The sequence below is a fragment of the Myotis lucifugus genome, unplaced genomic scaffold (genome assembly GCF_000147115.1).
Source record: "Myotis lucifugus unplaced genomic scaffold, Myoluc2.0 scaffold_276, whole genome shotgun sequence".
NCBI lineage: Eukaryota > Metazoa > Chordata > Mammalia > Chiroptera > Vespertilionidae > Myotis > Myotis lucifugus.
The window spans coordinates 502,754-528,691 of record NW_005871324.1 but is presented as its reverse complement, the minus strand read 5'-3'; the positions used below and the strand labels follow the sequence as shown (position 1 = coordinate 528,691).

Genomic DNA, 25,938 nt, shown 5'->3' with positions numbered 1-25,938 from the left:
AAAAAAAAAAAGACCTGAGGACCCAGGTCAAACCAAGACGGGTTTGAGTGGGGAGGGCACTGAGCCGGGCTGGGAGGGAAGGCGAGGCGCTTGGCAGAAGACGGGCTTCGAGTCAGAGGCAGCTCAGCTCTGACCGAACAAGAGCCTAATTGGGAAACTCGGCTCAGGGACCGGCTGCGACAGCGACTGGCGCGCTTGCCTCCAGGAACCACAATTCCCAGCGTGCTCAGCGCCCACTTCCGGGCAGGACCCGGAAGTACTTAAGGATCTCGGCTGGAACGCGGCGGACGCGGCTGGCTGGGTCGTATGTTGACGATTTTCCGCGTTCGCTGGTCCTGCCGCCGCTGCCGCCGCCACCATGGGGAAGCGACAGCACCAGAAAGACAAGATGTAAGTTGAGCCACAGCCAGGCGCTCCTGGCTCTGCCTGAGTCCCGCTCGGCCTCCGTCTCCGCCTGTTCTGCGCTCTGCCGTGTCTTCCGCTCCCGCTTTCAGAGTGGACCCCAGAACCCCCTCAGGTGTCACTTCCTCCCGAAGCTTCCGTCCCCTCAGGTGGAGCAATATCTCCCCCTCTCCCCCAGCCGCCCAAATCTCCCGCTTGGAGGCGTCTGCTCTTCTTCTAGAATCTAGACCGTAAGTGCCCTCACCTGGGCGCGGCCTTCCCACCTGGGCGCTCCTCGGACACAGCCCCCGACTTCGCTTTTGTCCTGTCCGCTCGCGGGCTCTGCTCCTGCGCCTCCTGTCTCTCCCAGGGCGCTGGTCCCTGCGCAGCAGCTGACACACACGTGCAGAACCTTCCGGTGTCAAACACCCGCCTCACCCACGGTTCCCTCCAGCTGACACCTGCTTCTAGCGTGAAGGCTGTGTCCACTGGCTCTTTTCTGCTGTCTCTAGAAACGACTTGGGGTCAGGCTTTCCTGCCCAGCACTACTCTTTTTATTTTTTCTTTTAATTTTTTTATTGGTTAAGTTATTACATATGTGTCCTTATCCCCACGTTGCCCCCTATCCCCCTCCCCCCACTCATGTCCTCACCCCCCTGTTGTCTGTGTCCATTGGTTAGGCCTATATGCTTGCATACAAGTCCTTACCCCCACCCTCCCCCACCTGCCCTCTGAGGTTTGACGGTCTGATCGATGCTTCTCTGTCTCTGGATCTGTTTTTGTTCATCAGTTTATGTTGTTCATTATATTCCACAAATGAGCGAGATCATGTGATATTTATCTTTCTCTGATTGGCTTATTTCACTTAGCATAATGCTCTCCAGTTCCATCCATGCTGTTGCAAATGGTAAGAACTACTTTTTACTGCAGCGTAGTATTACATTGTGTACATGTACCACAGTTTTCTAATCCACTTTTTTTATTTATTTTTATTTTTTTAATATATTTTCATTGATTTCAGAGAGGGAGAGAGAGGTAGAAACATCAGTGATGAGAGAGAATCATGGATCGGCTGCCTCCTGCACGTCCCCTACTGGGGAAGGAGCCCCCAACCCCGGGCATGTGCCCTAGACTGGAATCGAATCCGGGACCCTTCAGTCCGCAGGTCGACGCTGTATCCACTGAGCCAAACCAGCGAGGGCCCCAGCACTGCCCTTGTCAGGATCCCAGTGACGTCCATGTTGCTCAGTCTGGTGGTCAGTTCTCAGTCCTCATTTGCTCATGCTCCTCAGCAGCATGTGACACGACTGGCCACCTCTCTCCTTCCGAGCCCTTCTTGGGGGTCCTCCTCCCCTTCCCCCAGTGGGTGATCGGCCTGGTCTTGCAGTAGTCAGCTGCTTACTCACATCTTCACCTGCAAGTCTAATGGAAATCTCAAATTTAACATGCCTCAAGGGGAACCTTGTTTTTCAGAGCCCGAGCCTCTCCTCCCTCATTTTCCCCGACGCAGTTGGCTCAGGTCAGAAGTCTGGGAGTTCGCCTTGGCACCTCTTTCCCTCAGCAGTTTTTTTCTCCAGCCCATCGGCAAGTCCTGCTGGCAATTTCAGGAACTGACCGCTCTCTCGCCCACCAGCTCCCACAAAGGGGAGTTTACGTCAACTCCTTGGACCTTGGTAGTTATCTCCCGGTTGGGTTTCTGCTGCCTCTCTTGCTTGTCCCTCCATAGGAAGCAACCAGAGGGATGCTTTGAGGACGTACATTAGATCGTGTCAGAGCTCAAACCCTCCAACAGCTTTCCATCCTGTCTACAGCAAACCCAGGGCTCTCACATGGCCCGCAGGCCCCTTGTGATCGGGCCACCGTCGGTGTCTCCTTCACCTGCTGCCACGTGGTCCACGCGCAGTCAGTGGCTTCACCCCTTTATGGGGACACAACAGCTTTTCCTGCTTCGAGGCTCTTATAGGTGATACGCCTGCTTGGTCCTTCTGCCTGGAAAGCTCTTCCCCCAGATCTTTATGTGGCTGGCTCCTTCTCACCATCCAGCCTCTGTTAAGTTCAGTTCATTTTCTTCAGAGCAAAGCAGGACTGTTTGTATTTGTTCCTTGTTTGTGTATCCCCATGTCTATTGTGATTATCAGTATGTGACTTTCGCATAGTAGGTGTTTAAGAAACATTTGCTGACTGAGTAAAATGATTCAGTCATCCATTACTTCCGGAGACTGTCCTCTTTACAAAGGGGGTGGAAGTAAGATTTCTCTTTCTCTCCTTCAGGTACATTACCTGTGCTGAATACACTAACTTCTATGGTGGCAAGAAACCAGGTAAGGCATGAAATCCTTCTCTTCCCCTTGGTATGTGTGGGGGTGTAATTAAGGAATGATGTCTTCACAACAATGAGCCTGTAAAAAATAACAATGGCCCTGGCCGGTTTGGTTCAGTGGATAGAGAGTCGGCCTGCAGACAAAAGCGTCCCAGGTTGGATTCAGGTCAAGGGCACATGCCAGCTTGCAGGCTTGATTCCCAATAGGGGGCGTGCAGGAGGCGGCCGATCAGTGATTCTCATCGATGTTTCTATCTCTCTCTCCCTCTCCCTTCCTCTCTAAAATCAATAAAAATATATTTAAAAAATAATGCTAACAATGAACAAGAACATGGAAACTATAGTAGACAAATGGGCTGAGGACACAGACAAGTCAGAAAAGAGGAAGATATATGAGAAAATGTCTAATCTTGGTGTGATTTTTAAATGTTTTTATCGCCTGGCTGGTATAGCTCAGTGGATTGAGCATCATCCCATGGAACAAGAGGTCCTGGGTTGGATTCCCAATCAGGGCACATGCCCATGTTTTGGGTTCAATCAGCCGATCAATGTATCTCTCTCATTAGATGTTTCTGTCTCTCTCCTTCTCTCTTCCTCTCTGAAATCAATAAAAATATATTTTATTAATTAATTAATTTATTTTTAACTCTTTATTGTTGACAGTATTACATATGTCACCCTTTTTCCCCCATTGACCCCCCTCCAGCCCACCCTTGCCCCAGGCCCTCTCACCCCACTATCTGCGTCCATGGGTTATGCGTATACACATAGGGCGATTTTAGTTGATTACCTTCCACCCACCCCTACCCAGCCTTCCCTCTGAGATTCCGCACTCTGTTCCATGCTTCCATGTCTCTGGATCCACTCTGTTCATCAGTTTATTCTGTTAATTAGATTCCACATATGAGTGAGATCATGTGATTCTTGTCTATCTCTGACTGACTTATTCACTTAGCTTGATGCTCTCCAGGTCCCTCCATGCTGTCTCAAAGGGTAAGAGATTCTTCTTTCTTACTGCTGCACAGTATTCCATGGTGTAAATGTACCACAGCTTTTTTATCTACTCATCTACTGATGGGCACTTGAGTTGTTTCCAGATCTCAGCTATTGTAAATTGTGCTGCTATGAACATAGGGGTGCATACATTCTTTCTGATTGGTGTTTCGGGTTTCTTAGGATATATTCCTAGAAGTGGGATCACCGGGTCAAATGGCAGTTCCATATTTAATTTTTCGAGAAAACGCCATGCTGTTTTCCATAATGGCTGCATCAGTCTGCATTCCCACCAGCAGTGTACTAGGATTCCCTTTTCTCCACATCCTCACCAGCACTTGTCATATGTGGATTTGTTGATGGCAGCCATTCTGACAGGTGTGAGATGATACCTCATTGTCGTTTTAATTTGTATCTCTCTGATGATCAGTGACTTTGAGCATTTTTTCACATGTCTCTTGGCCATCTGTATGTCCTCTTTGAGAAGTGTCTGTTAGGTCCTTTGCCCATTTTTTTTTTAAAATATATTTTATTGAATTTTTACAGAGAGGAAGGGAGAGAGATAGAGAGTTAGAAACATCGATCAGCTGCCTCCTGCACATCTCCCACTGGGGACACGCCCGCAACCCAGGTACATGCCCTTGACCGGAATCGAACCCGGGACCCCTCAGTCCGCAGGCTGACGCTCTATCCACTGAGCCAAACCGGCTTTGGCATTTGCCCATTTTTTAATTGGATTGTTTGTCTTCCTTTTGTTAAGTTGCATGAGTTCATTATATATTTTGGATATTAATCCTTTACCAGATGTATCATTGCTAAATATGTTCTCCCATACGGTGGACTCCCTTTTCATTTTGTTGATTTTTATTATTATTATTATTATTTTTTAATATATTTTATTAATTTTTTACAGAGAGGAAGGGAGAGAGATAGAGAGCTAGAAACATCGATGAGAGAGAAACATCGATTAGCTGCCTCCTGCACACCCCCCACTGGGGATGTGCCCGCAACCAAGGTACATGCCCTTGACTGGAATCGAACCTGGGACCCTTCAGTCCGCAGGCTGACGCTCTATCCACTGAGCCAAACCGGCTAGGGCTGATTTTTTTTTTTTTTGCTGTGCAGAAGCTTTATTTTGATGTAGTCCCATTTGTTTATTTTCTTCTTAGTTTCCTTTTGCCCTAGGACAGTGTCGGCAAACCGCAGCTTGCCAGCCACATGCGGCTCTTTGGCCTCTTGAGTGTGTTCTTCCACAAAATACCACGTGCGCACACACGTACAGTGCGATTGAAACTTTGTGGCCCATGCGCAGAAGTCGGTTTTCGGAAAGGAGATAGACGAAACAAGTATACAAGACGAGTGTGGATGGGAGAGTTGGAAGGGGTTGACCTCAGCAAACGTACCTCAATCAGATTGAGGACGTTTTTAGCAAAGGCCAGCTTAGGAGTACCATAATTAGGGTTAATAACAATGTACCTACCTATATAGTTTAAGTTTAAAAAATTTGGCTCTCAAAAGAAATTTCAGTCGTCGTACTGTTGATATTTGGCTCTGTTGACTAATGAGTTTGCTGACCACTGCCCTAGGAGATGTATCTGTAAACATATTGCTATGAGAAATATCTGAGATTTTACTGCCTATGGTTTCCTTCTAGGATTTTTATGGTTTTCCAACTTACATTTCGGTCTTTTATCCATTTTGAGTTTATTTTTGTGTACGGTGTAAGTTGGTGGTCTAGTTTCATTTTTTTGCATGTATCTGTCCAATTTTCCCAGCATCATTTATTGAAGAGACTGTCTTGACTCCATTGTATACTCTTGCCTCCTTTGTCAAATATTAATTGAGCGTAATGGCTTGAGTCGATTTCTGATGTCTCTGTTCTGTTCCATTGATCTATATGCCTGTTCTTGTGCCAGTACCAGGCTGTTTTGATTATGGTGGCTTTGTAGTTAAACTTGAAATCTGGTATTGTGATTCCTCCAACTTTGTTCTTTCTCAAGATTGCTGCAGTTATTCGGGGTCTTTTTTGGTTTCATATAAATTTTTGGAGTATTTGTTCTAGATCTGTGAAATATGCTGTTGGTAATTTAATAGGGATTACATTTAATCTGTAGATTGCCTTGGGTAGTATGGACATTTTAATGATGTTGATTTCTGCCAATCCATGAACATGGAATATTCTTTCACTTGTTTATATCCTCTTCTATCTCTTTTTTTCAACATCCTGTAGTTTTCCGAGTACAAGTCTTTCTCCTCCTTGGTTAAGTTTATTCCTAAGTATCTTAATTTTTTTTGTTGCAATGGTAAATGGGATTGTTTTAGTTTCTCTTTCTGAGAATTCATTATTGGTGTTTTAAAAAAAAGCCATTGAGCCGAAACTGGTTTGGCTCAGTGGATAGAGCGTCGGCCTGCGGACTGAAGGGTCCCAGGTTCGATTCCGGTCAAGGGCATGTACCTGGGTTGCGGGCACATCCCCAGTAGGAGATGTGCAGGAGGCAGCTGATTGATGTTTCTCTCTCATCGATGTTTCTAACTTTCTATCCCTGTCCCTTCCTCTCTGTAAAAAATCAATAAAATATATTTAAAAAAAAAAGCGCCATTGATTTTTGGGTTTGATTTTGTATCCTGCTACATTGCCAAATTGGTTTATTAAATCTAGTAGTTTTTTGGTGGAGTCTTTAGGGTTTTCTATGTACAATATCATGTCATCTGTGAATAATGAGAGTTTTACTTCCTCCTTTCTAATTTAGATAAAAATATATATATTTTAAATATTTTTATTGATTTCAGAGAGGAAGGGAGAGAGAGAGAAACACCAGTGATGACAGAATCATGGATCGGCTGCCTCCTGCATGCCCCACACTGGGGATCAAACCTGCAACCGGGCATGTGCCCTGACCGTGAATCGAACCGTGACCTCCTGGTTCATAGGTCGACGCTCAACCACTGAGCCACGCTGGCCGGGCAGATAAAGTATTTTTAAAAAATATGTTTTTATCGATTTTTAGAGAGAGAGGAAGGGAGAGGGATAGAGAGATAGAAGCATCATTGATTGGTTGTCTCCTGCACGCCCCCTACTGGGAATTGAACCAGCAACGTTTTGGTTGTTAGGTTGACACTAAATCACACTGGCTGGGCAATCTTGGTGTGTTTTATTAATGTAGGTTAAAATAACATTTTTTCTCTATCAAGATAATAAGGTCAGGCATATCTCATTTTATTGCTCTTCACTTTATTGCACTTTGCAGACATTATTTTTGAGCAAGTCTGGGGGTGAGTTTTCCAACAGCATTTGTTCACTTTGTATCTCTGTCACATTTTGGTAATCCTTGCAATATTTCAGACTTTTTTATTATATTTGTTATGGTGACTTGGGCTTTTGTTTGTTTGCTTTCTTTTTCCCCTCCCCCATAGATTGTTTTAATACATTAGCCCATCTTTCCTTTGAGAAAAATCGTTGTCTTGGTTTCTATAATTGAAAATAACAATAATATCTTCTGTTGGGTCAGTAATGTCTTCTGAAGGCTAAGTGTACTAAGGTCTCTGAAACTTTAATGTGAGTATGAATCATCTGTAGATCTTGTTAAAATGATGCAGACTATAATTCAGAAGGTCTGGGACTGCATGTCCAACCAGCTTTCAGGTGATGGCAGTGCTACTACTTGACACACCATACTTACATTGGAAAAAAATGCCATCTAGAACTTTAATAGGCAGAGATGAAAAGTCAATGTCTGGCTTCAAAGCTTCAAAGGACAGGCTGATTCTGTTTTTAGGGACTAATGCAGCTGTTGACTTGAAATTGAAGCTAATACTCATTTACCATTCTGAAAGTCCAAGGGTCCTTAAGAATTATTCCACATCTACTCTGCTTGTGCTCTGTGAATGGAATGACAAAGCCTGGATGACAGCACATCTGCTTACAACATGGCTTACTAAATATTTAAAGTCTACTGTTGAGTTCTTCTGCTCAGAAAATAAGGTTCCTTTCAAAATATCACTACTTATTGGTAATGCACCTGGTTACCCAAGAGGTCTGATGGAGTTGTACAATGGAATTAATGTTGTTTTAATGCCTGCAAACAGAACATTCATTCTGCAGCCCATGGATCAAAGGAGTAAGTTTGACTTGCAAGTCATTATTTAAGAAATTCATTTCATAAGGTTATAGTTGCAGTAAATAGTGATTCCTCTGATGGATTTGGGCAAAGTAAACTGAAAACCTTCTGGAAGAATTCACCATTCCAGATGCTATTACGCACCTTCATGATTCATGGGAAGAAGTCAAAATATCAACATTAACAGGCGTTTGGAAGAAGTTGATTCCAGCCCTCCTGGGTGACTTTGAGGGCTTCAGGACTTCAGTGGAGGAAGTAACTGCACATGTGGTAGAGATAGCAAGAGAACTACAACTAGAAGTGGAGCCTGAAAATGTGACTGAATTGCTGCAATCTCATAATAATACTTTATGGATGAGGAATTGCTTCTTATGGATGAGTAAAGAAAGTGGGTTTTTTAAATTTTTTTTAAATTTTTTTTTAAAAATATATTTTATTGATTTTTTACAGAGAGGAAGGGAGAGAAATAGAGAGTTAGAAACATCGATGAGAGAGAAACATCAATCAGCTGCCTCCTGCACACCTCCCACTGGGGATGTGCCCGCAACCAAGGTACATGCCCTTGACCAGAATTGAACCCGGGGCCCTTCAGTCCGCAGGCCGACGCTCTATCCACTGAGCCAAACCGGTGCTGGCAAGAAAGTGGTTTTTGAAGTGACAACACAGGACTTAGAATATTACATACCTTTAGTTGATAAAATGGTAGCAGGGTTTACGAGGATTAATTTCAATTTTGAGAGAAGTTCTGTGGGTAAATGCTGTCAAATAGCATTGCAAGTTACAGAGAAATCGTCATGAAAGGAAGAGTCAGTCGATGCGGCACACTTCACTGTTGTTTTATTTTAAGAAATTGTTACTGCCACCCCAACCTTCAGCTACCACCACCCTGATCAGTCAGCAGCCATCAACATTAAGGCAAGACCCTCCACCCAGTAAATGATTATGACACACTGAAGGCTCAGATGATGGTTAATAATTTTAGCAATAAAGCATGTTTTAATTAAGGTATATATCTACAGTACATTTTGCTATTATACACTTGACTATAGTGTAGTATAAACATAACTCTTATAAGCACTGGGAAACCAAAAACTTTGAATCCCTTTATTACAATATTCGCTTTATTGTGGAGGTCTGGAATCGAACTCGCAGTATCTCTGAGGTATGTGGTGTGTACTTTTTTTTCTTAAGTTCTTTCCTGATGTATCCCATGTGCTTTGGTTCTATCGAAAGTTTTTAATCCGAAGCAATTGCTGCACTAGGTAATTTACATGAACTTTTTCTTTTCTCTTTTTAAAAAAATATATTTTTATTGATTTCAGAGAGGAAGGGAGGAGAGATAGAAACATCAATGATGAGAAAGAATCATTGATCGGCTGCCTCCTGCACACCCCACACTGGAATTGAGCCCGCAACCCGGGCATGTGCCCTGACTGGGACTTGAACCGTGACCTCCTGGTTCATAGGTCGACACCCAACCACTGAGCCACGCAGGCTGGGCTACGTGAACTTTTTCTTAAAATGTAATTGAATTGTTGATAGGGATACATAGGTGAAATTTTTTACAGAATAAATTTTCTGTCTCTTATTTTTGTTTTAAACAGATATCCCACAAACAAATTTTCGTCGTTTACCTTTTGACCACTGCAGGTAAGAGTTTTGAGAATTTAATCTTTCCCTTGTAATAGTTCTCTGATACTCAGTTATTTGACAGTAAATCTGATCCTTGGAGATGCAGCTGTGGGTTTTGTCTGTGTCCCCCCCACCTCTCCCTCCAGACCTTCCCTGAACTGGGAGAAGGTGACTCAACAATGATAAGAACCAATGATTCTTTTCTGCTTATTCTGTGTCTGTGTTTACAAGTACATTGTCTTTTTAACCTCAGTCTTACCTTCCAAGGTAGGCAGGCTCTGTTGTTAAGCCTGTTTTACAGTTGAGATAATCAGTGCTTAGAAGAGTGAAGTCCCTTGCCCAGTGGCAGTGGTGCCACTGAGGCGTGAACCCAGTGGTCTCCCATGGCCCTGTGCCTTTCACACTTTACCTTTGTCCAGAGTCCAAGTGGTAACAACTGCTGCAATAGTCGTGATACTGTGAGCCCCCTTCCCCTTCCCTGGGGAGTGTAGGTCACTGGTGGGAGTGGGGAGGGGTCCAGCTTTAGAGCCACTCAAATGCTTCCCACCCCAGTTGGTATGTGTACTAGTGTGAACAGAAGCTGGGTGTGCTGAAAAAATGGGACTAGGATTGTTGAACCCCAGCACATTGGGGGCTGTGGGGTGGGCAGGTCTGGTGGTCCCCTTGGGCCTACATTTCCTAAATTTGAGCCATGGTCGTCTCTGCTCTGTACACATGCATGTCTGCACAGCATTCCTCCTCATCCCCCGAGTTCTGATTCCATAGGACAGAGTGATCCTTGAGAGCTGATAAAGCTCTCCTGGTGATCCCAGTGCCCAGTTGAGGCAGGTCAGCCAGACACCACAGGGTGCTGAGGGTGCCAGGAAGGTCTGGAGATGCAGCCGCTGGGTGTGCCCAGGGCCCCCCGGGAGGCTCCCATGCAGTGGTGAGTGAGGGCTTTTCCCGCTCACAGCACTTACTCAGGAGGGTGGACAAATGAGACCCAGATGCCTTTGGCTGCACTTCTCTCCCAACCCACCAGATTTTGTCATCAGCCCCATGAGAATGTCCTATTCAGATTGGGTATGAATTGGTTTTATGGAAATGCTTTCATCCTTGGTTCCCAGTTCCTGCAAGGGGTCTCTGATCTGTGTCTCGCTCATTTTTTAACTACATTGGGTTCTGGGTAAAAAATGTGCTTTGAGAATGTGCCTTTAGGTTGTGTCTGGGAGAAGATGTGTGTACATTTCTTGCTGTTGGAGCATGATTCTGTGTCAGGTCCTGCTGTGGTCAGCCCCCAGCAGCACTAGCAGCACCAGAGCTCAAATTTAGAAAACTCAGGCCCCAGGGGACCAGCGGACCTGCCCACCCCACAGCCCCCTATGTGCTGGGGTTCAACAATCCTAGTCCCACAAGGTTAGAGTAGACTTTTGAGCCAGAGAGAAAGGGGTGAGATTACCCCATGAGGGCTTCTGGGGCAATATCCAGGGAGGTAGCGTAGCCCCAAGCTGCCAGGCTGTCTAGGTCCCGGGGACTGACCTGTGCTGACCAGACTTACAGGTGACGGATGTCTAAACAAGCCAGGGCTTTTGATGGCTAGTGACAGAAATCCCACACAGGAAAAAGGGTATTGGCCCAAGGAAGTCCACCCTTCATCTGTGGGCTCTGCTTTCCTTAAGGAGACCCTTCAGGAGGTGGCAAATGCCCTGTGGTAGTCTGGACCTCTGCAGGCCCCTCTACCCCACATCCACATATCAGAACTTACCCTGGGCTCCTGGGGCCTCAGGTCTTGCCTGAGTCATGTGAACGCCCCTAGGAAATATGGGGAGAACTGTCTGCACAGTCTGTGGTCAGGAGCAGGCAGGGCACCCCTAGATCATGAGAGCCCACCAGAGCCTCTTGGGATGGGAGAGGCAGTTCTCAGTAGAAAAGTGTGGCTGCTTATGCCTGTTATGTGAGGTTTTGGAGAGCGAATTCCAGTCCTGCCTCTCCCGGGCCACCTCCAGTGAGCTCCTTTGGGCTTGAACATGATCACATGTGTATTACATATCACAGCACAGGGTGTGGAGAGGACTAGGCTGCAGTTGTCCCTAAACCCTCTCCTCAACTCCTGAAATCCTTGCTTTGTACTTACTGGTTTGTGCTGGGAGCTTCTGAGGGGCAGAGATGTGGGGGTCCCCTCTGTGCTGGCACCTATCGCAGGCTGTGCAGAGGAGCACCCGAGTTGTTGGAGGAATGACCGAAGGAGGGAGAGGCAAAGGGAGAAGTCACAGGAGCCATGTGGGAGTGGCCCGGCCGTCCATTGCATGACCAGGAGTGACCATGTCCTTTCTCAGTCTCTCTCTGCAGCCCTTCAGCTACCCGGTCTGCACCCCTGAAGGCGTCGTCTTTGACTTGCTGTGAGTTCTCCCTTGACTTTTGCGCTAACAAACGGGGTGAGGTTGTTGATATCTGCTCAGGTAGGGGATGTGGGGCCGGCTGGAGGGTTAATGGTTCCAGGCAGTGCAAGCCAGGCCACGCTGAGGTCCTGGGGCTTCGGGGGTCCTGGGCAGGTCTCTTGGGGACCCAGGAGGGACTGCCAGGGCCTCAGAGATGAAGCAGCAATGCTGCTGTGACCCCTGGCAGGTGCTGCTGTCTTCCTGGAGTGGCATTGACACCCCCTCGCACCCCCCAAGTGAGGTCCCAGTGTTCTAGTTGCCACTCATGTACTTGTTTTGGAATGTTAATGAACTAAACTTTTTCACTTTATGAAAGTCATAATTAGGGTGCATACTTTTCAGCGCTGTGTTTTGAAGCATTATGCTCAGTCTTACGTTCCAACATAAGCCAGCTTATATACTTTTCTCACATTTCAGACTTATTTTAGAAAAACTGTAAAACATTTCAAAGGAAAAATTTGCCATAATCACACTATCTGGGGTAACCACTGTCAGTATTTATACTCATCTTATTTTTAAAAAAAAATACATATTTTATTTTTTACAGAGAGGAAGGGAGAGGGATAGAGAGTTAGAAACATCCATGAGAGAGAAACATCCATCAGCTGCCTCCTGCACACTCCCCACTGGGGATGTGCCTGGAACCAAGGCACATGCCCCTGACCGGAATCGAACCCTGGACCCTTCAGTGCACAGGCCAACGCTCTAACCACTGAGCCAAACTAGTCAGGGCTATACTCATCTTTTTCTGTGTGTTTATTTGTGGTAACATGGTTGAGATAATACCATGAAGGTAGTTCTAGATCCATTCTTTTCTTTTTTTTTTTTTAAATATATTTTATTGATTTTTCACAGAGAGGAAAGGAGAGGGATAGAGAGTTAGAAACATCAATGAGAGAGAAACATCAATCAGCTGCCTCCTGCACACCTCCTATTAGAGATGTGCCCGCAACCAAGGTACATGCCCTTGGCCGGAATTGAACCTGGGACCTTTCAGTCCGCAGGCTGATGCTCTATCCACTGAGCCAAACCAGTTAGGGCTAGATCCATTCTTTACTCAGTCATTTTCCCCCATGTCATTAAGAATTCTCTGGAAATTATAATTTTGATGATGGTCCAGTATCTCATTTTATGGACGTATCAACATTTGTGTACATCTTTGTTTGCTAGTTTGTGTTGTTTATATATAACTGCAGTAAAAACCCTGAATATACTCTGAACCACGTTTCCAGAAATAGCCCCTGCTTCCTTTGATGAGGCAAGGCGCCCCTCTCCTTGGCTTCTGCCCCAGAAGTGAACGGAGCAAAGGCCCTTTGCAGCTGTCCCAGAGGCAGCCTCCTGGCTGTGCTGTACCTGCCAATCACACTGATGCTCTCTGTTCTCTTCCCTTCAGGAACATCCTTCCTTGGCTTAAGAAGTATGGGACCAACCCCAGCAACGGCGAGGTAAGGGTCGTGCAGGAGTTTAAGTGATGCCAGTGAACGCTGTCCTATCGCCTGTCCTTTGATTCTGTGGTTTTCATATACACGCAGGCGCAGTAGAGGACGATTGGTGGGGCACAGTGAGGGACTGTGCTTCTCCTGTACACACATTCCTTTCCAGAAATGTTTCCTACACGCACACACGTGTGCACAGGTGTACATCTTTGCTTGGGCCATGGGTGCGCTCACAGGCGTGAATTCCTCTGTACCTTGCTTTCGCATCCTGCAGTGTGTTGGGGATCCGAGTGTGTCAGAGCATAAAGCCCTGCCTTGTTCTGTGGTGGCTGTGTGTGCCCTCATGCGGGGGTACTGCAGGGATCTGAAGTCACCTGCTGTTGCAAACAGTGGTCAGGGCCACCCTGGTGCATGCTTCTTTGGGCATACACATGAGTGTCGTCCTGGGACTGCTGGGTCATGGGGTGGAAGCATTTTCTGTTTTGGTAGCTACTGGCAAATTTCTTTCCAGAATTATACCATTTTATTTTTTGTGTCTTAATGTTTTTATTGATTTTTAAAATATATTTTTATTAATTTCAGAGAAGAAGTGAGAGGGGGGAGAGAGAGAGAAACATCAGTGATGAGAGAGAATCATTGATTGGCTGCCTCCTGCACGCCCTCTACTGGAAATCGAGCCTGTAACCCTGGCATGTGCCCTTGACCAGAATCAAACCTGGGACCCTTCAGTGCGCAGGCTGACACTCTATCCACTGAGCCAAAGCAGCTAGGGCTGTTTTTATTGATTTTTATAGAGAGAGGAAGGGGGAGCGATAGACAGGTAGAAACATCCCTGAGAGAGGAACATCATCAAATGGCTGCCTCCAGCATGCCCCCTACTGGGGGATGGAGCCCACAACCCAGGCATGTGCCCTGACCAGGAATTGAACCAGCAACTTCTTGATGCCTGGGTTGGCACTCAACCACTGAGCCACGCTGGCCAAGTGAGAAGGGCTATCTTACCTGGTGGGAGCAGCCTTGCAGCAAGCACCCCATCATCTGTCCTGGAGTCTAATGCTCACCTGCACAGGTGTGTGGGAGTAGTTGAATAGAGGAGGAAGGCATGAAGCCAGGTGTGTGGCTGGTGGACTGGCCACTGTAGGAGAGGGCGGACACAGGGTTGGAGCTTGGCTCAGAGGCCCAGTCCTGGAACAGCCACCCAGTGTCTCCTTTGGGCCCTGGGTAGCAGGGCGGGGCCCACCCCACCTGGGTGGCAGGGGCTACAGGGACTTGAGCCCTGAGTCAGGTGCTCCCAAGGGGCAGCTTTACCTGTCTGTTCCAGGGTCTCTCCACAGCCCCCTTCAGTGCCCCAGCTGAGGCCCACCCCCCAGGGCTGCTGCTTTCCTCTGGCTGCCTGGACTTTGTTTTATTGTGAAGTTTCCTGTAGAAGGGGTAAACTGTAGACACACAGAAATGCTAAAAAATGGAGCATCCCGCCGGGCCTGGGTGGTTCAGTTGGTTGGAGTGCCGTCCCATACACCAGGAAGGTTTGGGGTTTGATCCCTGATCAGGGCATGTGTGGGAGGCAGCTGGTTGATGTTTCTCTCTCTCTGTAGAATCAATAGACATATCCTGGGTGAGGATTAAACAAAAATAGAGGATCCCCATCACAACTGCTCTTAGCATTTGGGTATATTTATTCCTTTTCCCCTACTTTTAAAAATATTTTATCTTTCTTAAATAGTTACACAACAGAAGAATAAGGTGAACACCATCCAGCTGGAAAAAAAATATATTTGTGTTTTTTTTTAATCCTCACCCAAGGATATTTTTTTCTCCATTGATTATTAGAGAGACTGGCAGGGAAGAAGAGAGGAAGGGGGAGACAGGAAGAAACATCGATGTGAGAGAGACACATAGATTGGTTGCCTCCTGCCCATGCCCCAATCAGGGCCGGGGATCAAACCTGCAACCCAGGTACATGCTCTTGACTGGGAACGAACCCATGACCCTTTGGTGCAGGGGCCAACGCTCTGACCACTGAGAACACTGGCCAAGACAAAATAATTCAATTTCAGAAATAATCTGTGCTTGCCATGAAACTGTCTAAACATCACAGAGTATAAACAAACCTGCCCCTCAGGCCCGGCCTCCAGGCTGGATGTCAACCCCTTTGCTTGGGGCCGGTTTGCTGGCTCAGAGGCTGGGCTTCCACTGTGCAGCCCCCTTATCTAGGTTAATCCCTGTGTCCTGGGGCCCCTTGGTCAGCACCTGTGCCTTTTTCTTTTTTTTAAAATATATTTTATTGATTTTTTACAGAGAGGAAGGGAGAGGGATAGAGAGCTAGAAACATCAATGAGAGAGAAACATCAATCAGCTGCCTCCTGCACACCCCCCACTGGGGATGTGCCTGCAACCAAGGTACATGCCCCTGACCAGAATCGAACCCGGGACCCTTCAGTCCCCAGGCCGACGCTCTATCCACTGAGCCATACCGGTCAGGGCAGCACCTGTGCCTTTTCCTTGTCTGACGGCTTGGATGGTCAGACTCTTCCAGGCTGTCTGTGTCCTCTGGCCTCAGCAGTTCTTCATATCAGCCACTTATTATTAATTATGAATTCTACTTCTTCCAGAAACTGGACGGGCGGTCCCTGATTAAACTGAACTTTGCAAAGAACAGTGAAGGTAAGAGATCTCTTACAGCCAACTCAGGACTGGCCTGCAGAACCCGGCCGCGGCCTCACACCAAGGTCTCTGCACAACCAGTCATTCCCTTCTGATCAGGCTGGACACTTGCTTTTAATTTCTCAAAGAGGCAACATAATTTTTTCCTTTTTATCATTTTTTTTTTAACCTCACCTGAGGATATTTTTCTGTTGATTTTTAGAGAGTGAGGAGGGCAGGGGGAGGTGGGAGGGGGAAAAAGAGAGAGGGAGAGAGCAACATAGATGTGAGAGAGACACATAGATTGGTTGCCTCCTGCACATACCCCAACTGGGGCCAGAGATTGAACCTGCAACCAAGGTACATGCCCTTGACTGGGAATCGAACCCTCAACCCTTTGGTGCACAGGCCGATGCTCTAACCACTGAGAAAAACCAGCCAGGGCTAACATAATTTTTTCTTTTTCTTTTTTTTTTTTAAATATTTTTATTGATTTTGGAGAGGAAGAGGGAGGGAGAGAGAGATAAAAACATCAATAATGAGAGAGCTGCCCTGACCAGTTTGGCTCAGTGGATAGAGCGTCAACCTGCGGACTGAAGGGTCCCAGGTTCGATTCCAGTCAAGGGCATGTACCTTGGTTGCGGGCACATCCCCAGTAGGGAGTGTGTAGGAAGCAGCTGATCGATGTTTCTCATCGATATTTCTGGCTCTCTATCCCTCTCCCTTCCTCTCTGTAAAAAATGAATAAAATATATTAAAAAAAAAAAAAGAAAGGGGAAGACATTAAAAAAAAAATAATGAGAGAGCATCATTGATTGGCTGCCTTCTGCACACTCCACAATGGGGATTGAGCCCACAACCTGGGCATGTGCCCTGACTGGGAATCGAAGCTCAACCACTGAGCTTTGCCGGCTGGGCTAACACAATTTTTTCTTAAAGGTCCAGGTAGTTTTTAAAGCTGAGGGTGGAGGAGTGAAACCTTGGGTTTTGGGTATTTCTTCCCACGAAGGCAGTTGGGCCATGGGGACCTCTGGAGGCCTTGTGGGCACAGATGGGCCCCGTGTCTCTGGTCTGCTCATGGCTGGAGGCAGAAGCTGCGCAGGCTGAGAGGCCCAGGGCAGGCAGCTGGGCAGGGGTGTGTGGGTCTGACAGATTTGTTGGGTGGCTCTTAGGCTGAGCTCCTCGCCACTGGTCATAAAGCCCAGCCCAGCCAGGACCCTCCTGCTTTATATCGTTACACTCCCTCTCACTGGCCAGATGCCCTCGCTGAGGCAACCCCTGAGGGCACTGATCTTGCTCTGGGTTCTCGGTTGGCCTGGCGTGGTTCTCTTGGCCTGTGCAGATGCCATGGTCAAGGCTGGTGTCTATGCTCACTGGGTGTGTACATTCTAGGGCAGTGATGGCGAACCTATGACACGCGAACTCATTTTTTTGGTTGCTTTTTCTTTGTTAAATGGCATTTAAATATATAAAATATCAAAAATATAAGTCTTTGTTTTACTATGGTTGCAAATATCAAAAAATTTCTATATGTCTCACGGCACCAGAGTTAAGTTAGCGTTTTCCAAAATGCTGACACGCCGAGCTCAAAAGGTTCGCCGTCACTGTTCTAGGGAGATGTTGAAGTAGCTGAGGCTGAGGCCCGTCTGACACTCTGTCTGACCCCAGAGCCTGGCCCATAGTAGATGCTGGTTCATAGTGATGAGTGAACAGGCCTTGGGAAAACAAAAGCTTAGCGATTCAGGGACAGTCCCTGGGGTTAGGGAGCTTCGCCCGAGTGTTGTGGGCCTCCCTGCTCAGAGACCAGCTGATCTGGGGAGGTCTACAGTGTATCTCATTCAGCAACTATTTACTCAGTGCCTGCTTAGTGATATTTATTTATTTATTTAAAAATTATATGTATATGTATATTCTTAACCACCAGAGGATATTTCTCCATTGATATTTATTATTATTTTAAAATATATTTTTTTGCCATAACCGGTTTGGCTCAGTGGATAGAGCGTTGGCCTGCGGACTGAAAGGTCCCAGGTTCGATTCCGGTCAAGGGCATGTACCTTAGTTGCGGGCACATCCCCAGTAGGGGGTGTGCAGGAGGCAGCTGATCGATGTTTCTCTCTCATCGATGTTTCTGACTCTCTATCCCTCTCCCTTCCTCTCTGTAAAAAATCAATAAAATATATTTTAAAAAAATATATATATATTTTTATTGATTTCAGAGAGGAAGGGAGAGGGAGAGTTGGACACATCAATGATGAGAGAGAATCATCGATAGCTGCCTACTGCACACCCCCTACTGGGGATCAAGCCTGCAACCTGGCCCTGATTAGTAATCAAATCAATCCTTTTGGTTTTTGGGTTGATGCTTAACTGCTGAGCCACACCCGGCTGGGCTCCATTGATTTTTAGAAAGATTGGAAGAGAGAGAGAAAGACAGAAATTATAAATGTGAGAGAAACACATTGGTTGCCTCCTGCATGAGCCCCAACCAGAGCCTGGGCCAGGGAGGAGCCTGCAACCGAGGTATGTGTCCTTGACCGGAATTGAACCTGGGACCCTTCAGTCCGCAGGCCAACATCCACTGAGCCAAACCACCTAGGGCTAAAATATACTTTTGATTTCAGAGAAGAAGGGAGAGGGAGAGAGATAGAAATATCAGCAATGAGAGAGAATCATTGATTGGCTGCCTCCTGCACGCCCCACACTGAGGATCCGGCCTGCAACCCGGGCATGCACCCCTACAGGGAATCGAACCGTGACTTCCTAGTTCATAGGTCGATGCTCAACCACTGAGCCATGCTGTCCAGGCTGCTTAAGTGATTTTAAAACAAATTTGAGACATTGTATCATTTCATGCTTAAATACTTAAGTTTGAAAAATAAGGACTTAAAAAAATAGTTATCACAATACTATTCTAACTACTCTAACATCTAAAAAATTAACAAGAATTCCTTATTATTGACTGTCCAGCCATTGATCAAATTTCCAGAACGCTGTCATAATTATTTTTATATAGTTTTCAAATCAAGATTTTTAAAAAGTCCACACGAATAGGTAGTTGATAATCTCTAAGTCTCTTAATCTAGAAGTCTTCCTCCCCGCCTTTTTGCAGTTTATTTGTTGGGACTTATTTGGACAGGCTCCTGGCTACCTGTAGGGAGTTGGTGGGATAGGGGAGTAGCAGGAATTTGTTGCAATATCCCAGGTGACAGTGTGAGGGACGAGGCAGTGTCTGCAGTGGAGGAGGAGGCCAGGGCAATGTTGCCAGTGGTGGCCTGGGGCTGATGAGGCAGATACCTCTGAGGAAGGCCATGTGAGGATTGGAGGAGGGGGGTAAGCAGCTGGCCGGCCACTGGGCCCCACTCTGGGCATACGGAGGCAGGCTTTTGCCTTCTCCCGTTCTCTGACCTTGGGCCTTTCTCTGGTCTCTGCGTGCCTCCTCCCTAGAGAAGTACCACTGTCCAGTGCTGTACACCGTGTTCACCAACAACACCCACATCGTGGCCATCAGGACCACCGGCAATGTCTATGCCTACGAGGTAGGTTCTCGGGAACTGTGTCCCCTACCCGCTCTTTAGGGGTCTGCTCCTGGGAACCCTGGCCTGGGCTCGGGGATGGCACAGCCTTTCCCTGTGGGGCCGACACTCTGAGAGCTATCAGCACAGCCTAGAAAAGGCAGGCCTTCCTGTGGCCACTGGACCTGATGCCTGGGAAGTTCTTTTGTACTCAGGGGTCTTGCCCACCGTCGTCTTCAGCAGACTCTTACTGGTCAGGCCCTGGGAGGCCCTGTGCTCTGAGGGCACTCCAGGGCTTCGAGGGGGTCTTGAGTCCCCCAGTTCCTGGCGGAGTCCCCAAGAGGAGCAGATGTGGCTGGTGGGCAGGTGTGGAGAGAGGAGGCCCTGGTTTTCCCACCTGTCCTCCAGGTGTTCCAGCACTGTACAGACGGCAGGGCTGTGGGCTCCACGTAGCAGGGAGGCCTCTCAGCTGTTTTCATGCCTGTCCCTGGCCGCTGGCAGGGTTCAGGTGGCCAGCGTGGCTCTAGAGGCTCTGGGGGTGACACCTTGCCCGAGTGCATGGATTTCAGGGGCTTGGTACAGATGGGCGGCCTCGCTGAACCTGTTCGCTGATGTGTAAGACGTGTCACGAGAGAGTCCTGTGAGGAACCTTGCTCAGAGGGTAGTCTTCAAGTTTCTGGGGCTCAACAAGCTTCCCCCTCAGGGGCAGGGCCATGGCTCTGAGCCCGTGGGGGGTGCCTGGTAGTTCTGTCCTTTTCCTCTCGCTGGATGGTGCCGTCGTCCGGGCGGGCTGGGACAGGCACGGTAACAGCCGCTTCCTCCTGGCCACAGGCAGTGGAGCAGCTCAATATCAAGGCCAAGAACTTCCGAGACCTGCTGACGGACGAGCCCTTCTCCCGGCAGGACATCATCACCCTCCAGGTGCGGTCCCTTCCCTGTGCTCTCGGGAGGGGCCTCGAGAACCTTGGCGCGGCTGCCCTCTGCCAGCCCCACTCTCCACCCAGGGTCAGTGGCTCCCTCCTTGCTACCTGTCTGGTTGAGGTTCCCCAGCTGCCACTGACAGTGCCCCCACCTCCTGCCCTCCTTACACTCAGTCACATGGGCCTCGCACACCGCTTCCTCCGGTTCCCACGTCTCCTCTGATGCCTGCTGTCAGGGCCCCCCAGAGCCATCTCGGCACAGAGTGGCCTCTTTGCAGGCCTGGCTCTCCACCTGCCCTCTTGAGAGTGGGGGCAGGTGTGTGCTCAGCATTGGGCACAGGGCACCCTGTGGTGTCAGAGAATCCTGGGTGAGTTCATGAAAAACACGGACTTAGAAAGTGTTTTAGGAGTGACTTAGAGGGGGACGATCCCTTCTGTGGCTTGTCCCATTCTAATTGGAGGTCAGTACACATTCCTTCCAAGGGAGGGGGCTCGCTGTCCCCAGGGCCCGAGCTCTGTGGGGTCTGTGACTGGCAGCCAAGCTGAAGGGAGGACGGGGCAGCCTGTGGGAGGCCTGGAGGTGGGCACAACATATCTGCTCACCTTCCCTCGAGAAGACCCCATCCGTCTTGTGGCTGCCTCACAGCAAGGGATGCTTGTCGGCCTGTGCCAGGGAGATGCAGATGCAGTTTGGGGAGCAGCCAGCCATTTGTTCCAGTTTCCACCCCCCCCACCCTGCTCGTGGCCCCAGGGCAGAGCCCTCTCCCTGGCTCCCTTGTTCTCTGCTCGACCCCCAGGCTTCTGTGCGGCCACAGGCCTCTCCCCTCCTGGCCCCAGGACCCTCATGCCACTCACCTGTCCTTTGCTGCCCGTGGCAGCCACATGGCCACAGCCCGGGACTCGGCTGGACTCACTCCACTGCACGTGTTCTTTTTGCCCTAGGACCCTACAAATTTGGACAAATTCAACGTCTCCAACTTCTTTCATGTTAAGAATAACATGAAAATAACCGACCCAGGTATGAACATCCAGGGGTGGTCTGGGTGCCAGGGGTTGGGGGAAATAGGTCCATGCTCCCTGGCCAAAGCCCCCACCCTCCTGGGATCAGAGTCTTGATCGAGCTGAGGCAAGTTTGGAATTTCTCAAGCTGGCGTTCAGCTTCTCCTGCGCTGAGATTGGCAGAATCACCCTGGCCCAGGCCTGCCCGCAGGGCCTGATTGGTGGGTGTCAGCCAGGCCTTAGGCCTGAGTGCCCACAGCCTCCTGGGGGAGAGGCCCATACACCTGGTCCTCCCCTCTCAAGACTTAGCTCCAGGGCCTTCGGGCTGCTTTCTCGGCCAGGCCCTCAGGTGCCTGGATGGGGCCGTCTTTGCTCCTTAGAAGTTGTCTCTGTTCTCACTACAGGGACAGGAGGTTAGGCAGGTAGGTGGGAACTGCTCAGCGAGCTGGTCACCACCACTGTGGTGCTGTGGTTAGGGGCTGTTTCTGAACTCTGTTGGGACCAAGGCTGGGCCAGGGACAGAGACCATAGCCGACTCCAGCAGAAGCCGTGGCAGGGGGCGCTGCCCTTCTGGGCTGTTCCTTCACTCTCTCCCTACACTACCTCCCTGGGTTTGCAGCGACTACAAGGATGTCACTGTGATGGAGGCTTGGCCTGTGTCCTGGTCCGGGACCTGCTGGGTAGCCAGCTCTGGCCTTTTTCCCCATCATGCACATCTGGGGACATTCCTGGGGCTCAGCTGCTCAGGCCACCATGCTGTTTTGTAGATGAAGAAAAGGCCAAACAGGACCCATCTTATTATTTGAAAAATACCAATGCCGAGACCCGAGAAACACTGCAGGAGCTCTACAAAGAGTTCAAGGGGGATGAGGTCCTGGCGGCCACCATGAAAGCCCCAGAGAAGAAGAAGGTGGACAAGCTGAATGCGGTGAGTAGGTGGCGGGGTGCACAGCTGCCAGCTCAAGCCACCCGCCCATCAGAGCGCCTAGGAGTGGTTCTGGGATACAGTCGGAGGGGAAGCAGCTGGGGCCCCCGAGCCAAGGCGCCCCTGGGGGCCCAGAGGACAGCGGCACTGAGGAGCTGGGGCTGACAGCTGTGCTGGGAGCCGCGCGGGGAAGGTGGCCCCCAGCCGTGTAGGGTCTGTTTCTTTTTTTAAATATATTTTTATTGATTTCAGCAAGGAAGGGAGATAGAAAGAAACATCAATGATGAGAGAGAATCATTGGTCAGCTGCCTCCTGCATGCCCCCTACTGGGGACAGACCCCACAACCTGGGCATGTGCCCTTGACCGGAATCGAACCCAGGACCCTTCAGTCCGCAGGCCGACACTCCATCCACTGAGCCAAACCAGCTAGGGCCATGTAGGATCTATTTCATGCTCTGGCCCAAGCTGGGAAGCCTGGGACAGACATGCTGGGTGGACAGTGCCTGGGGCTTTGGGGGTACCACGTGACACAGTAGCCTCAGGCATGCAGGTCTGTGGGAGGGGATGTCCCGTGGGGTGCGGAGTCTGCCCTGCAGAATTGGTCACTCGGTGCCCAGAGCAAACCCAGGGAGAGAAGGCGGGTGCTTCAGGGGTCCCGCAGTGCTGAGGGAGGGACAAGTGGTGCGGTGCCTGTCCCTCCTGGGCAGTCAGGTTTGCTTCTTACAATACCCGGTAGTTGGCTCTGAGGTCCTCTCGGCAGTGATGGCACCAGGATTTGTGCCCTGGTCTGTCAGGCCCCAAAGCTGCCCCTTCCCCTCTTCATTTTGGAGAGCTGGGGCTGTGGCAGTGGGGAGGTGGGGCTCTGAGGCTCCCACCTTAAAGAAATATTCAGGAAAATTTGCAAAAGAAAAGTTTGTTGTTCATACTTCCAGCACTCTCACACAAGCTCTTAGCATTTTGGTGTACTTCCTTCTGATGGGGAGAAATCCCTCTTTTTATTTTTCCCTTCTGCCTGGGATGAAAAAATATTTATTGGGGCTTATATTTTCCTGATTAAAAATGTGTTTATTGTAGCCGAAACCGGTTTGGCTCAGTGGATAGAGTGTCGGCCTGCGGACTGAAAGGTCCCAGGTTCGATTCCGGTCAAGGGCATGTACCTTGGTTGCGGGCACATCCCCAGTAGGAGATGTGCAGGAGGCAGCTGATCGATGTTTCTCTCATCGATGTTTCTAACTCTCTATCTCTCTCCCTTCCTCTCTGTAAAAAAATCAATAAAAAATATATTTAAAAATGTGTTTATTGTAGACACTGAAAACTTTTTAAAAACATTTTTTAATTGATTTTAGAGAAGAAGGGAGAGGGAGAGAAACATCAGTGATAAGAGAGAATCATCGATCAGCTGCCTCCTGCACGCCCCCTACTGGGGATCAAGCCCACAACCCAGGTACATGCCCTTGATCAGAATCGAACCTGGGACCCTTCAGTCCGCAGGCTGACGCTCTATCCACTGAGCCAAACCGGCTTGGGCGACACTGAAAACTTTTAAAAGGAAAATAGTCCCTCGTTCCTTGGGGCCTTAGGGAAAGGCCAGTTCGGGCTGGGCCACCCTGTCCCCAGGAGGTTCCTGGTGTATCTTTGGGTGGTGGCCACGGATGCCTTCCTGGAGGAGAGGCACGAGCAGGGGCCTCAGCTGCTCCCATGTCCTCAGCCTCCGGGCCTCCCAGGCGCTGCTGACGCGCCCACATGGTTTCCTCTGCAGGCCCACTATTCCACTGGGAAGGTGAGCGCCTCCTTCACCTCCACCGCCATGGTTCCAGAGACCACCCACGAAGCAGGTAGCTGCCTCCCCTCCTCTGTCACCAGTGCTGCCTCATGATGGCCGAGGCGGGTGCCCTGCCTCCCTGTCCTCAGCATCGCTCCCTGGCGTCTGGGTTTTGTGGGCTCTTAGCTCAGGACTGGTCAGGGGTCGGGCCCTTTTGAAGGTGTGTTTGCGTCTGCACTGGGGGATGCTGTAGTCAGAGCTAGGGCTGCAGCAGGAACCCTCCCCAAGCCGTGTCCTGCCTGTGAGGGAGCCCCACCTTTTCCTCTTCCCAGGCTGCCCGTGGGCATCTTAGCCCTCCAACCAAGCTCTCTTCCTCTTGTATTTTCAGCAGGTCAGGTCCCCAACCCTCTCGTCTCCACCCCGCTCCCACCCTGAGTCCAGGCCTTCCCAGCGTCCCCGCCTTAACTGCTGAGCCTCCCCGTGCTCAGCCAGGGCACACCCTCGAGCTTTCCTTGGAACTTGGAATTTTCCAGGCCTTGTGCCTGGTGTGGGGTGCGGGTCTTCAGGGCGAGGGAAGGCACAGAGCTTGGGCCTCTGCTTGATTGCAGCCGCCATTGACGAGGACGTGCTGCGCTACCAGTTTGTGAAGAAGAAGGGCTACGTGCGGCTGCACACCAACAGGGGCGACCTCAACCTGGAGCTGCACTGCGACATGGTGGGTGTGGCAGCCGTCCCCTCCCTGCCCAGGGTCGTCCCAGGTCTGAAGCATGGAGCTGCACTCTGGGTGTGCTCGTAGTGGAGAATTCTGTCCTCTAGGGCTGTGCCCACTGCCCTCCCCAGAAGGGACCCTGTCAGCGTGTGCTGCGTTTCCTCAGCCCACCTGGGCGGTGAACACACCCCCGACACACACACACACACACACACACACACACACACACACACCATGCACAGCACACACACAGACCACCCCCCACCCCCACCCCCGCTGCTCTGCTGGCATCTCCCCGTGGCCCTCGCTCTCAGGCTGGGCGGCTTGGACCTTACTGTGTTCACGCTGGGCAGCTAACCCTCTTCCACGGCGTGGTCAGGGCTTGGGTGGCATTGGTGACCCCCCATTGGCTGCTTCATGCCTCACGGAAGTATCTGGGTTATTCTGCAGACACCAAAAACCTGCGAAAACTTCATCAAGCTCTGCAAGAAGCAGTATTATGATGGTACCATCTTCCACAGGTCCATCCGGAATTTCGTGGTGAGTGACCTGGGTCAATGCTGGCCTCCGGGGCCAGATGCCTCCTGGAGGTGACTTCTGCCATATGTAGGAGCCCCTTCTCAGGGGCAGGGAAACAGCAGACTCACCCCTTGAGCACCCAGCCTGGCCACACTGGGCATGTGCAGAGACGGGCCTTGGGAGGGCCTCTGTCCTCACCAAGAGCTCAGACGCTCTATGTCCATCTGGCCGGTGGGGAGTTGCTTCCGGCTGTGGGCAGTGGGGGCTGTGGAAGGGCCGGCAGGGCCGCGGGCATGGCTTGCTCACTGGCTTTTGTTCTTGCAGATCCAGGGAGGTGACCCCACTGGCACAGGCACGGGTAGGTACTGGTGCTGGGCTTCCCTGGGCAGCTTTGGCTGCCCCATCGGCCCTGAGGGGGTAGGTGGGTGGGACATGCTGAGTTCCAGATGTGGCGTTAGGTGATCTTGGGCACGTCCCTATTTTCTCATTTTGAGATGGAGGGGAGCATGTTGCCTCCTCCACAGGCCTCTGGGCACCCATCTCTTTTTTTTTTTTTTTAATATTTTATTATTTTACAGAGAAGAAGGGAGAGGGATAGAGAGTTAGAAACATCGATTCAGCTGCCTCCTGCACACTCCCTACTGGGGA

At 49.6% G+C, this 25,938-nt stretch overlaps 1 protein-coding gene across 1 annotated transcript in view; it reads left to right on the top strand.

Moving 5' to 3' along the window:
- Positions 1 to 256: 256 nt before the first annotated feature.
- The window catches only part of PPIL2 (peptidylprolyl isomerase like 2), a 30,753-nt gene continuing 5,071 nt past the window's right edge, over positions 257 to 25,938 (top strand). The window contains exons 1-14 of the mRNA XM_014465052.2: positions 257 to 390; positions 2,653 to 2,702; positions 9,417 to 9,462; positions 11,760 to 11,822; positions 13,255 to 13,306; positions 15,910 to 15,961; positions 19,388 to 19,479; positions 20,287 to 20,376; positions 21,318 to 21,393; positions 22,142 to 22,302; positions 24,060 to 24,135; positions 24,671 to 24,777; positions 25,222 to 25,311; positions 25,615 to 25,750. Of these exons, the coding sequence (XP_014320538.1) occupies positions 359 to 390; positions 2,653 to 2,702; positions 9,417 to 9,462; positions 11,760 to 11,822; positions 13,255 to 13,306; positions 15,910 to 15,961; positions 19,388 to 19,479; positions 20,287 to 20,376; positions 21,318 to 21,393; positions 22,142 to 22,302; positions 24,060 to 24,135; positions 24,671 to 24,777; positions 25,222 to 25,311; positions 25,615 to 25,750 (1,123 nt within the window). The 5' untranslated portion in view covers positions 257 to 358. The remainder of the gene's footprint in view (positions 391 to 2,652; positions 2,703 to 9,416; positions 9,463 to 11,759; positions 11,823 to 13,254; positions 13,307 to 15,909; positions 15,962 to 19,387; positions 19,480 to 20,286; positions 20,377 to 21,317; positions 21,394 to 22,141; positions 22,303 to 24,059; positions 24,136 to 24,670; positions 24,778 to 25,221; positions 25,312 to 25,614; positions 25,751 to 25,938) is intronic.